The 14,381-nt window shown below is 39.3% G+C and overlaps 1 protein-coding gene across 2 annotated transcripts in view; it reads left to right on the plus strand.

Annotated features, from left to right (window-relative positions):
• The window catches only part of GNAS (GNAS complex locus), a 131,639-nt gene that overhangs the window by 71,455 nt on the left and 45,803 nt on the right, over positions 1-14,381 (plus strand). For both annotated transcript variants that reach the window (XM_085079145.1, XM_085079144.1), the window contains exons 3-4: positions 11,051-11,105; positions 11,190-11,309. In XM_085079145.1, coding sequence (XP_084935271.1) covers positions 11,051-11,105; positions 11,190-11,309 — 175 coding nt within the window. The remainder of the gene's footprint in view (positions 1-11,050; positions 11,106-11,189; positions 11,310-14,381) is intronic.

Below are 14,381 nucleotides of genomic sequence, written 5' to 3' on the forward strand. Positions count from 1 at the left end.
TTGGGACAAAAAGATCTGAGTTTGTGCTTTTTCCCAGTGTGGTGTAGCCTTTGAGACTGATGGTTTTGATGTCAAGTTACTTTGGGAGAATTTCTTCACTCACAAAGTTTGATTCTTTGTGCTTTTGCCTTATGCTTCCTTTTTTCAGTGTTGGCTTTGAAGTTCAGCATGGTTCATCTCTTTTGCATGGCAAGTCGATTATAACAATTTCTTTGTTACTTCTGGGCTGTTGAGAGAGTAACTTTTCTTACCTGAGTGTGTCAGGGTATGTGTGTGTAAATACATTGGAACTTTACTGAGCATATGAGGAAAATATGCTAACAGCTACCATTTTCATTTAGCTTTGCTGAGTTTTAAGTTTAATTTGGCTGTACTTAGAGACTGCCTTTCTTAAGATCATAATTTATTGAAGTGATTTTTCACTCCTGTAATTTGGAGGACTGAAACAGAGAAAATTTTTCAGAACACAAAACTGGCCAAAAACACTGGCAGTTGCACAAGTAAGGTGCAATGGAAAACTTCTCCTCCTGTAATTTTACAGTTTCAGGAGACATAAATGTTGCTTCTAGCAATAGGAGATTTTAAAATCCAATTTCTGATATTTTCAAATGTACAGGAGAGTCTGTGCTTCCTTGACTGCTTTGTCTAAGACAATAATCACAGAAGTTCCCCGTGAGCTGTGTAGGAAATGTGAATGCTTTGGTTGTTCACTTAACAGATATAAACTATACCTTTTTCTTTTATGTCGAGGGCAGCCTTAACTTGATCTGAATGACCTTTGCTGTAACCAAGCCAATGTTACTGTACCTCAGAGCTTTAGGGTTGGAACATGCTAATCTAGAGGGGAAAGTTTTGAGTTCCCTTCCAGCAATGTTCTGGGAGGTGTTAGAGCAGCTTTGGTGTCTGCAGAGGGCTCAGTGGCACCAGTGGCAGGAGGAGACCTTTCCTAAGAAAAAGCAGGTGTTGGTTAAGACCAACCAGCTTTTTACTGCTGAAATCTTTTTTTAGAACGATGCTAAGACTTGTGCAAGATGTTCCCTCAGCCTGTGGTGAGTCTCGTTTGGTGCCCACAGCAGCATTGCTTTGTCCTAGCTGGTCTGAGCACTCCAGCTATGGGGAGCATTCAGTCCCTGTCTTGTGCCACCTGGAGATTTGGCACAGTCTTGTCTCAGTAAAAATGTAGTAGTAACAGCAGTGCCATGGGAGATGTGAAATAAATAGCAATGCAGTCAGGTTACTTGAGACTCTCTATGCAGGAGTTTTGATTTTCTGGTCCAAATGCTCTTTCAGCGGAGCTAACTCACACCAGATTTTGCTTGTTTTAATTCTCATAGTCCCATGTCATAATATACTTGTTTCTTATTACATAGGTATTAATATGAAGTTGTGTGACTGTGGCATTAGCAAACCTGTCCTTTATAAACATGAGGCTGAGTATTGATCTGTGAAGCTCCACGTGAGCTGTCATCAGGGGTGAGGGAGCTGAGTGGTTTATTTCTGGTTGGTGTTGGTAGGTTTGCTCTGTTGAGGATTACCTGCTCACTGATACCTGTGCCACATGGAAGGGAAGATGAATTAACAGCTATTGGGACTCTGGGGGAAAAAAAAAAATTTAAAACCGTCCTGAATAGAGAAGAAACTGTTTTGAATTGCATTTTGGAACAGAATTTAAGTTTGTCTGTGTTTGCATGTAGAGTTACAGCCCTGATTAACCAGTGGATTGCTGGAAGCTGTGAGGACACAGTGAAGTTCACAAGATGAAGTACATTCCTTATTTTAAAGATGGCACAACGTGGACATATTAATGTGAAATAAAGACAGCCTTAGCTGAATGTTGTGTGTGAGGATTTCACTCAGAGACAAGTACAGCTGTACAGTTTTTTTGCTGATGTTTGCAAACTGCAACCAGTAGCACCTTATTTAAGAGTATAACTAGGAGCTAAATTTTTGATCTTTCCTGCATAAAGTAGCTTAATTGATTCCCCTATTTCAAAGCAAAGTGTGGTGGGCAGAGGTGACTCCCATAACAGAGCTGTCACAAACAAAGAAGGGCAAATAATGTAAAAATTCATGGACATCTTGAACATGAGAAACCTCATCATATTTTATCTTTCAAAGTCTGTGGAAGAACTTCCATCTCTGTGTTTACATAAGCAAAGCTGGGTTCAGCTTATGGTAAATTTTGCTTCCAAAGCATTTAGAACTTAATTGTTCAGTGGGAGAATGCTGTATTTTCTCCATGTAACATAGGCCATGAGCATTCTTAAAGGTTCTGGGTGTTCTGGCCCACATCCATCACAGTACTTAAACCATGAGTAGCCCTATTAAAGTTGATAGAATTACTCATGTGCTTAAAATTAAACATGTGCTTAAGTGCTTTGATGGATTAGAGCCAAAGTTGTCAGCACCTTGCTTTGTTGTGTGCTGTGGTACACCTGCCTCTCCATGCCCTGGCCTGGGTCTTCAAGGGACACATTTTCAGATTTGCTCATTCCAATATTTAGCTACTCTTATGTTCCAAAACTGCAGTTCACATGCACAGCCATAGTAAATTCATGCACAGTCTGGAAGTATAAATACACAACTCCAGCTCTTGAAATCTAGCAGTCCTTGATAAATTTCACAAGATTGTGTATTTCAGAGGAAACGTAAGCCTTTACATGGAAACGTGATATCTATAATGTTTTCCAGAAAGATCTTTCTACTGAAATCTGTATTTTAATAAAGTGTTCAATGGAAATCAACATTTAGGTGTGACAACACGTTCTTGACAGTGAATTTGAACTTCCCCAAAGCTGAGATCAGTAGGGGCTGTTCCAGTTTCTGCTGATAATGCTGAGTCTGTAAGCATTTAGGCAATTCCTTAAGGGTTTTGAGCAAAGTTGCATATACCTGACAGCTCTTTATCTTTCAAGGTAACTATGGAAATAATCTTGATTCAGGCTTTGTCCGTGGTAAAAATTCAGATTTAACAACAGTGAAGAAAAGACTTGATTCAGTGGAAGCAGTTCAACACTGCTGTAAGAAAGTGTGGTGAACAAAATATTTAATGCTAATATCTTACTGAAATCTTAACTTTCAGTGACAGCTGCACAGTTTAGTAAACAGTTCCTTTGTTCCTGTCCAGATAGTTGCCCCTGTTTTTTGGGTGCTGAATGTCTACATTCACTGCCTTAACTGCTTTCCTATTCAGATTGTCATTCTGAACTTATGAGCTACCAATACTAAATCCTATAGAATTTAGAAAAATGTTAAGGGTTTGGGTCATTGAGAGTTTAATGGAATTTTTGAAACGTACCTGGGGGGAAATGCTGAAATACATTAGTTAATTGTTTTTTATTTGAGTGAGGCAAAAAACCTTGCCTTTTGTCACTGCTAGAGGCAACCACTCTCCAGAGTGTCTGTCTACAATATCACACACCAGAAGTGTTTCAGATTATAATGGAGATCATAACCACGAAAAAAAAACCAAGGTATTTTCAGGACCAACCGTTTTCCACCTGTCTCATCAGTGTCTTCCCTACTGCATTGCATCCTGCTTTGGCTGGTCTGTGTTTACACTTACTTGGCATCCAGTGTTCCAGCCATTTTTATTTTAGGGCTTCTTTCCATTTAATATTGGCACTTAGCCAGCTGTGTACTTTTTCAGTTTTAAGTAGCACTGAGGTCATCAGCCATTATAGGAGCTATTCCTCTCATTCTGGTGCACAAACCCCCGAAGAGCTCTGGGATGTGATTGCTTTCTTTTCAAGAGCTTCATACCCAATCCTGGCTGAAGAAGTTACTGGAATGCAGGCATTTACAAAACAGTTCTAGAGCAAATGGCACTCATAGGACACTCACCAAATTGATGTTTCAGAGTTTAGGCAAAAGTGCTTTGAAAGTGAGAGCTAAGGTGAGAGCAGGATGCCCCATAACACTGCTGTCACCTGCCTGTGTTTTAAAGCAAAGGATGAAGTGATGAACAGCACAGCAAATGGTCCAAATTTAACAGTAGGAGCTGCTGATCTACGTGTGTGCAGTGCCTGGGCACTGTATACTCACACAAGAATTTTTTCTGGGCATGCAGAGATTACAGACCCTGTCAGGTAGCTGAGCAGACCTCAGGAGGTTGGTTCTGCTCTGAGGGATGGCTGTACCAGCAGACAGTGTGGACCAGCAGAGGGGACATCCCAGAGGTGCTGTGTGCTGTATTTCAGTGCTGCTGCACAGTTACTGTTTCAGCAAGGTGATGGGCAATGGACATTTCCTTTATTCTGTGTTGATAATGACTACATTCACAATACTTAATAAATAAATAAAAAGGTCTTTGTGCTTCCTGACAGCAGTTTGATTGTGTCAAAGTAGTGAATTGTACAAGGCAAGATGATTCAGCAATTTGACTTGAGTCCTCCTGTTCCTGCTGGTTCTGAGGTGTCCTTCTGGACCAGAAAGGAATCACAGTGTCCTCTGAAGACTCTACAGCCTTGTTAATTATTGTATCGAGTGTGTAGAGAGAATGCTAAACTTCTGAAGACACCTTTTATTGCAATATGCTTTAATTACCTGTACTTAGAGCAAGAAAATGACACTGGTGTGTTCCCCTCTGAATGCCTGGGGAGCTACAGGCCAGGTTGCAATTTACAGAGGTGTTTAATTGCACAGCAGGAATTAAAGGGCCTTTGTCAAGCTCATACATCACAGAGCTCTTTGTGAACAAGTCTATTTTAGTCCCTCACCTAAACTATTGCTAGTTAATTAGTTGAGGTAAATGGAGCAGGATAAGCAGAATCATGGCTCTTAATATTGTGTCTGTGATGGTCTCTTTGTGCCACTAACAGGTATAAAGGGACTGTAAACCAGTTAAACTGGTTTTATGTAGGAATTTGCAAAGCTGAAGGGGAGCCTCAAGGTGGCTTGGAGCCAGAATAGCATCTCTGTGCCACATCCACCTGGGCAGGTGGTATGAGCAGGGTGCCACGTGCCTGCTGCCAGTCTGCAGCTTCATCAGGACCAAAGTCTGCCCACAACCAGTCTTTGCATCACAATATCCATGGAGGCAGAATAAAGTTACCCTTTAACCTTTGCACTTTGGGTATCACAGGGAGCAGAGATAACAGAAACCTAAAAATGGAGTTTGTTAGGTTTATATTCAGGGATGCCTTTTTTTAGAGTTTGATATCATTTCATTGTGGTACCATTCCCAAAGGTGAGAAAGGAGTCACACCCCAGCCCCTAACACTGCAGTGTAAATAATGATCAAAAATAACAAAATTTCTGCTTGCACAGAACTGTGATGTGTTGTTTTTTTTTTTAATTGACACTTCAGTAATTTGTATTTCTTGACTTTTAACTTGGAGAATGGCTCTGTCATTCCATTAATAGAAGGTATCTCTGTGCTTGTATTTCCTATCATATGTTCATCTGTTTATGGCTGTGTAGGAAGATGTGCATGCAACTCATGGAGATAAATATTATAATATGTTAAAACAAGCAACAGTAAAGCAACTTACAGTGCTTTTCACAATCTTTAAAAGGGAACTTGTGGAAGCCCTTTTTGTATTGTCTGCTCCATACATTGCATCACATATTGTGTGAAAAAGTAACTATGCTTTAGGGGATAATTGAGCTAAGTTCTCCTAAATAATTTAGGTCACAATTAGATCTGTCCAACATAATCAAATTTTAACTGTGCCTTTAATTCAAAGTATATCACGACAAAATTATTCAGCCTGTTGAATTTTTCTTTTTTTCCAAAAGGTGTTATTTGTTCACATAGAAAGCAAATAATTTATCCTCATAGCTATTCTTCTTCTAATATTATTTCTTCTCACAAATCTTTGGCAGCCAGATGGGTGCTTTAGGGTGAATTGTGTCACCTTCCTGTGCCTTGGGTACCATTTCATTTCACCAGCTGCTGACCAAGAATAAAGTATTCCTGTGGTTAGAAAACTTCTTTCAGCTCCACTCCAAGTGAGGACCCAAGTAAATCCCATTTCCTGTCAAAAGCTGTGCAGAGTTGCTGCTGTGGAGCTGCTGTGAGGCATCTCCTGCTCCATGGCACTGCAAGGGTTTGTCTTTTTTGGGCTTGAAAAATCTCTTTGAAGTTGGCAGGATTCCTGAGGTATCTCAGCGGTGTGATAGAAGTGGTGTTGAGTTTGCAGAAGATACGTAGTGGGTTTTGCTATTGCATTTTAGCAGTTCTGTCTGTAAAATTGCTACTTTGTCATAGGTCTAAGATGAATTATTTCAGCTTCACTCTGAATACTCTAGGCAACTATTTTCCCCCAATTTCAAGTGCCTCCAACTTGGCCTCTGCCCTGTTTGCTGCTCTAGCTGTTATATTTTGAGGTAATTGCCATGTTCTGTTAGAAATAACCCAGGCTAAACTGAATTTATCTTCTAGTTGAATTGTAAAGTACTGCAGGATTTTTGTAATGTGGATAGGTAGCAAAACCTTAATTGAATTTCCTTGCTTGTGGTCTTGTGTCTGAAGATCTTGACTGCACAGCTCTGTTTCTCTGACATCGATTGGCAGGTAATGCTTTAAACTTCCAGAAGATTCAGTAAATAAGTTTTAATGCAGATTTTATGGAATATTTATTAAATCCATCAGCATGTTTCACTGGATCAGAGACTCTGTATCTAGATGAATAGGCATGTTTAAATCCCACGTGCCTGGAAGTGCCTGACTGCCTGTCAAAGAACTGAATTGTGTTTTAAAACCAAATGGATCTATTAAGTTTTCATTGGCTGTCAGTGTGCAATTGATGGGCTTTTGGAGGTGAGCAGAAGGGAACATCCCCTGGCCACTTCCCTGGATGTTCACATTTGTTGGCAATACCTGAAAGCAGGGAGATGCACCTGTGTGAAACACAACAATGTCATTTTCTGCCATAAAAAGTCAGAGGCAAGTGAACTGCTCCGTAAGATTTTTATTCTGGCTTTTCCACTTGCACATTGACTCATTAACTGCAGTGCTTTGCCTGGGGAAGGGAAGCTTTGCCCTGCTGCAGTTGTTATGTCAGCAGGTTCAAGAGTCAGCGAGGTTGGACTGCCTCAGAAATAAAGGTAATTTATGCATTACACCAGTCCCTGAAGGTGATAGAGGCTGGGCTGTTTACAGCCTTGTAAAGGAGACAAAGGCTCTGCATTAACTCTGTGTGACTACCTTTTAATGTGCTCTATTAAAATAGTCTGTATATTCTCCAGAACTGCAGAACTGTGCAAGGTTTCCTAACCTGTCAGACCAAAAAATTCAAACTTCTTTGCTTTTAGGAGTTAGATTAATGGCATAAAGGCCTGTCCATCCATCTGTATCCTCCCCCACCCCCATTTCTTTAAGTTGTTTTGTTTTGACCATTTGTTTCAGAACCCTTTTTAAAAATTAGTTTTCTGCCTTTGAGATGCAGAAGGATTCAGGGTGAACTGAATCCTTATCCTCTGGAATGTTCTTTTTAAACTTTTAAGTATTTTTTCCAAGTGATGGTTATTGATATTATCTGTAAAGTAAACCAGAAATGAACATTAACATTAAAATTAAATTAGTTTGCTTTCTGGTAATCTGTTTGTTAATGTGTTCTTTGCATGAGATTTGATAAAGAGTGAGTAAAAATGTTGCCTTTTTAATAGTAAAGCTCGACCAAAGGTGGAGAAGTTCTTAACTAAATACTGATAGGGTTGGTTTTCAAGGAAAATTTGATTTTTCTGACCTTTGATGTCATTCTAATTTAATGTTACTTGAATTAAAATGTCTTTTTTTTTATAGTTCCAAAAATAGACTTTATTAGTTTTCCTGAAAGCTATGTGCAGCTTTGCTTTGGCCCATTTAAATATTGAAAACAGCAGGATTTGAGATTTTTCTTCTAATCCTCAACTAATAGAGTTTAATGCTTTGTTTGGCCTACCTTGCACAGCCTAAGCAAAAGTTTTAAACAAGATTAAAAATATGACCTTATTAACCCATGACATCTAAAGATACAGAGCAGCTCTGCAGAGACATCAGTCATTCCTTAGCCAGGAGAGCATTGATGGTTCCCAAAGCACTCAGGATGTTCCAGAGGAAAACATTCTGACAGCCCAGCTTTCTGCCAGGGCATAAGAAATTAAAAAGGAAAGAATCTAAGTTGAATATTCAGTCTTTGTGGCTGTGGAAGATAAAAGTTTGAATGCTTCTGGAAATTTGAGGTGCAACCTGGCTGTGATTTCTGAAAAAAAGAACAAAACCAAAACCAAACAGAGCAAAGGGATGTTGCTTTTGTGTACTGCACCTCATTAGTCCCTGAGCAAAATGAATGTCACCTTTTGGGGGTTTTTTGTGGGAAGTTAGGGTTGTTTGTAAGCTGCTGTTGGATGGGTGATTGATGGACATACTGAGTTCCAGAAGAATAAAGTGTCTCATTGTCATGGAAAGTTTATGCCTAGTAAACATTGCAGGACACAAAACGCTGTGATACATTCATTGCTGTGTAATAAGATTCCTTGTTTACTGGGCAGGCTATAGGGCCATGGCAACACCACCAGAAATAGGAACTCTGAGTATCCTTGTTGTAAAGATGATGATGGTTATCAAGCAGTTTGTTAATTGCTGGAGGTTAACGTTGCTCTGTATTCATTATCACGTAGTAGTGAGAGGATCAGCCAAGAGGTGTAAATGTGGAAGTTTGACTGAAATCTTTAATTAAAATAATGAGGTTTATTGTATGGCATGGAAGAGTCATGTCAATGTGCACCTCATTGATGCTTTGGGACAATTAATGAGCAAGTGCTCCAGGGAAGAGATAATAACGAGAGTTTGCTTAAAAACAAAAACAGTGCAAACTTCCTAAACTTCTCCTTTTCTAGTGAAATTCCAAACCAAAGCAAAATGAGTGCTAATTCCTTAAAAATACTGGTATCTTTCTTGGCTTTCAGTATATCAGTTGCCCTTTTGATCTAAGCAGGGCAGAATCTGGATACATGTTCATTAAGTTCAAGCCCCAGCTGAAATTTGGAGGCAGAATAAAGCCAGACAAATTGCTTACACTGTCACTGATAAACACTTCCTGCTTTCATGCCATTATTTACATGTTTTTCATAATGAAACAAGATTTTTAAAAACTGAAAGCTGATGGTGCTTTTGCAGCCATATGTGCACTACTGAAAAATAAAGTATTTAATAGTGCACCTACCCTGAGCCTTGGTGGTGGAATGGAGAGTTTGTCAAGACTGGGACAATAGAAAGCATTGCAGTTAGGAAGGAAGAGGGTGAAAAGCCCACAGTTTTTCCTTTCTTATCGTGTCTAATTTATTTTCCTTAATTTGGTGCTTTTGGCCTTTCTTGGCTCACCTGCCTTGTTCTCATCAGTGGTGCCAAATCTCTGAAGCAAAAAACTGATTATCTTCAGCAATAAGGTGGTCTGTAGATAGGTAAAGACGTCTAGGGAAACCAATAATTTTCATCTGATGATTGATCACTTAATTCTCTCTCTTCATCAATCTTCACTGACCTTCCTGTCCCTGCCCAAAACTTCTGAGAACATGTGGTCAGTGAGGAGCTGATGTTTTGGGATAATCCCATTGGTGTTTGCTGCAGTTGTGCTGCTGATTCAGACACGTTCCCTACACAGCAAAGTCATCCTGCACAGGATGATCTGATGCTGCTGTTCGCTTCCCCCTCTGGAAGAGCAGCACTTGCTTTTTTTTTTTTCCCTGCTGTTCTTCTGCATTCTTGATTGGTGAATATGCTTTCAGTTTCATTTTGGTTTTTGACTGTGGGTAATTATAGAAAGGAAAAAGTGATAAAAAGCATTTGCAATATGCTTACTGAATTGACTCCATAAAATGAGGTTTTCAAGCTGGGGTCTGCAAGCTGAAAGTGTGAGATGCTATCTCTAAAAGGGTAAAAAAAGGGAAATGCTGTTGGTACTTCATAGTCTGTGGGACACTGTGCTGGAAAATATTAGTTGTCAAAATGAAAAAAAAAATTAAATGTTGATAGAAATATTCCATAATCAAAGAGTCCTGTAAAAGCAGTTTAAGGAAGACTAAAAGGTCACTTAGACAGTTTAGCTGGGTTTTTTTAGTAATTCCATGGCTAACTTGGTTTACCTCAAAGAAGTGATTTTATGCTGGGTAGGGCAAGAAATTAATAATGTGAAAAATTTTATCATAGTGCTTTGTAATTAAGTTACAGTTTACAGGCTCAATGCTAGTAGTACTTTTAGGGTGCAAATTCCTGGTTATACCAAATGTTTGATCCTGTAGTACTTTTAGGGTGCAAATTCCTGGTTATACCAAATGTTTGATCCTGCATTTCATTCGATTGCACTATTTAGCATTGAAATGAACTGTTGTCAGGTTTGACACAAAATGCAGCACAAAGGAGCAGAGGCAATGGTTTGCACTGCCCTGCTTCAGCCTGTTGGGCTTGTTGATGTGCCTGCAGTTAATCCCAAATGATAGTGCTCATTCCAAGTGGTTTTCTAGCCTACTCTTCTGCTTCTAGTCAAGAGGTAATTTTGTATACTTGGATTAACCCTTTACTGTTTATGCTTCACATCCAGACTGTTTTAATGTTTCGTGTCGGGTTGAGTTCTCTGCTCTGGCTTGTTCTGCTAAGGCATCATTTTTGTGCTTTAATTTTTTTGTGCTTTGAGGTTCTTTGGTCTCCTTTCATTTGTTTCTGCTTTTAGTAACTCACCCTTTTTTCCTTTCTGTTTGTTTCCAGTGTATACTTTCCTAAAGAACTTTCACGTACGTCTAGTATTTTGCATTCAAAAGAAGCAAAATCTGTTTGATTCTGCAGAATGTCTTAGTCCCAGTCTAAGACTGTAGTAAGATTGTATTACAGCATCATTAGACACTGATTTTTGGATGCAAATAGATGCTACTGCTTAAATAGATGCAAATAGATGTTACTGCTCAAATAGAAAAGTTTTGAGATATTTCGTATCTACGGAAGTCTACAGTGACTGAAAGCACTTTAGACAATACAGCTTTGATAGAGTATTTTGCAAGTTCATGTCCTGTTTAAAAAAGGTATTCTGCTTTTGGGGCTTACAAATTTAATGCTGTTTCTTCTTTATTACAGGGAGAAGAAAATGAAAATTCAGGATATTAAAAACAATATTAAAGAAGCTATAGAGGTAAACTGATGAGCTATTGTTTTTCACTATTCCAAGTGGCTGTTTAGACACTCTCTGCAATATTTTACTTGTGTTTCTTTGCAGACAATAGTGACAGCAATGGGCAATTTGGCACCTCCAGTGGAACTAGCCAATCCAGAGAACCAGTTTCGAATCGACTACATCTTAAATTTAGCAAACCAGATAGACTTCGATTTCCCTCCGGTGAGTAATTCGCAGTGGCTGCAGCCATGCCTTTCTGCAAACGATTATATTTCACTGCCCTGTAGTAAATATTTCCCCAGAACAGTGAGCTGCTCTCTGGGAATTACTGCAGTAGGTGTCTTTGGTGAGTGCTGATGGAGTTTATAGCAACACGGCGAGAATATTCCAGCTGATCCTTCAGCAACATGGAGACTCTTGTCTGCTTCTTGTGCTCTGCTGAAATAATCAGCCACAGGGTCAAGATGGACAGTGCTGGGCATAAAGTTTGGATTTTGGTGAGAGTTGCCCTGCCCAGAAGGCGTGGAGATAATACACAGCACTCTGTTGATGATTAGCTGGTGTTTAGTGATACTGATTTCTCTCTTCTGGAAGAATAGTGGAGCTTTCTTGCTGATTCAGACTCTGTGCCAGCCAGGTTTTCATTCTGCAGAGGCTCCACTCATGTCCTTGCCCCAGCCCTCCCAGTCCTGGTTAATCATTCAAGGTGCCAGCAGTCCCAGAGTAAATGCAGAAAGGATAATTATTTGGTTGACAATACAACTTTGTGCCCACTCACAGTGATTAATTTCTCCTGTATCTCAACCAGACTTGCAGCAGAAGCCTGTGAAAATACAGTTTGCAAACACTGAACACTTAAAACACTGAGAAGATATTTTTGTTAATTGCCATGAAATTCTTTATATTTGCAGTAATGCAGGAGTGTTTCAAAGTCTGTATTTCTCTCTCTGTGCACTGTTCCAGAGGGCTGAGGGGAGGAATTACAGTGATGTATCAAAAATCATGATCCATTTACACCAGAATTTTGTGTCCAGCAGTAGTCAGTCCTAGATGCTTGAAATGAAAGTGGAAGTGCAAATAGTAATAAGATGTGGGATAGTTTGCACCATAGCAAGGTTTTTGTAATTCTTGATTTGTTAATATTATTGAACAAGCTGGTCTGTGAGCCCAGTGACAGTTACCTTTTCCAAATGCTTCTGGGAATTTCTCTGCTTTGATCAGTCTTTAACCACATGCTTTGTATGTAAGGCAGAAGTCAGGTGACATCAGCAATTAATTGGAAATACTGCACTGTAATCTTCAAATAATTTTCCATGTTCAACAGGCACAGACAGGTTGATAGAGGGGAGATGTATGATTCTCTCTAGCACATAAAATGTAGTAATTGCCATTTTGTCTTAAAGCATCTTAAATTTGATATTTTGAGATTTTTAACTTAACACTTCTTTAATTTAGACATTTGTCAGTGTTACAGAAGTAGTTGATCCCTTTGTGGATGATCTCTCCTGCTGGGGGCACAGAAAAATTCATGCTTTGAAGGTAGTTTAAGGAGAATATTTGAGAGAGAAGACAGTGGTTCCTTGCTCCACCCTGTGTGCTCCTGAGCTGGCCATGTGCCCACTGCTCTCCTACTGCCATTGTTTGTGCTAGTTCAGGTTGTGATCTGTAACAATGCTGCAACAAGTTCCTGTGACCTACCTTGGACTGAAATACTGGATTTTCCTCATCTCTTCTATCTCAGAGGTTTTGGTTTTTTCTTCCATTCAACTGGAGTGCAGTGGTTTCTGTTAATTTTTCCCTTTTTTTCACTGAAAGCAAAGTGTAGTTGTGTGACTTAAAAGGTCCATAAATAATTCCAAGTTCATTGAAAAGTCTTTGAGGTGTTGAGTGACACACAACTTCAGGAATAACAGTGCTCCAATAAAACTAGTTTTTCTTCTCTGAGCAAAGGTATTGTCTTAAATTTTTAAGCCCTGAGTCTACAGAGGTTTAGGTGTGTGCATAACTTTGACTGGTGGCTTCCTTCATTGGCATGATTAACTGTTTCATATGTAAATGTTTGTAGGGTTGAGGTTTTAAACTGGATATGCATTAGCCACAGATGTTGAAGGACTACTGTTGGCTCTCTCTGCCCTTGGTGATTATATAAGTTAATATGTCTGATTTCTGAGTTTGTCTAAATATAGGTTGTAGTCCTTTGGTACCTGGAGAGCTGAACCTGTGTTTTAATTGCATGATTTAAATCAAGTTAAGATCTTGAGTGTCCCTAGATGCCAGCTCTTGGTGCATAGTGTCAGAAATCACAGTCCATGGGTACTGCTATAAAAATAATTTTGATTTTGTTACAGATTAATTAAAACAAACAAAAAATAATTTTATGGAAGTGGAATGGACAGTCTTATGCTAGTTATGCTTAAATCTAAGGAAATCTTGATCATCTTCTTCTTCCTCCAGGGGAAGAATTCCATAAAGTGGCAGCTAAACCTTTTCCTATATAGAGGATTGACTGGGAAGGAGGGAGGGGGAATTTTTAGCAATGTCAGCCCTGTGTAATGCTGTCTGGTTTGAGCTGTAGAACTTGCCTTCTGCCTCTTGCATTTTCTTCATGGGGAATCACATTTCAGCTGTTTGGAGTATGTACTTTTCTCAGTATTTGGTGCTCTTCTCTGCCCTAGGAAGAACATGAAGACAGGGAGAAGGAACACTCATGTCCCAAGGGGATATTCTTTGAGGGCTGCAAGTGCTTTGGGCTATGCTTTCTTAGTTACAGGGCTGTTTTGCTTCCCTTTAAATGCCCATTCTTCTTTTCCTAAACATTAATTTAGGTAGCTCTCCTGCAGAGAATGCACTGACGTACAGAGGTCAGCACAAGGATTGTGGAATTTCTTCTCCAACTACACAAGAACATCTTTTTCTGTGTCTGAAGGAGTAGTTTAAGTGAATTTTCAAGCAGAGGCCAAAATCTATGTTTATAATTCCCTGTGGAACAGGTGGAGCTAGAATGCAGGTTTCCTAACAGCAAGGTTCAGTGTAAGGTGAGAGGCAGAAGAAAGTCAAGAAAAATGTTGGAGCTTTACAGTGTGATGCTAATATTGGGATCTGGCTCTTCATGTAAATCAGGATTCAAAGAGCAACTTTTGTACTCTGATACTCGAATTCTTTTCTTAGTCTGGGTCTCCATCTGTTTGCTTTGCAGTTTTTGATTTACAGGAAATATGTGTCATTCGTGTAGACCATATTGTTTTGAATTAAAAAAAACCTAAAAAACAACAGCTTGAGTTAAAAATAATGTTG

Source organism: Lichenostomus cassidix, chromosome 20 (genome assembly GCF_008360975.1).
Source record: "Lichenostomus cassidix isolate B80296 chromosome 20, HeHo_3.0, whole genome shotgun sequence".
NCBI lineage: Eukaryota > Metazoa > Chordata > Aves > Passeriformes > Meliphagidae > Lichenostomus > Lichenostomus cassidix.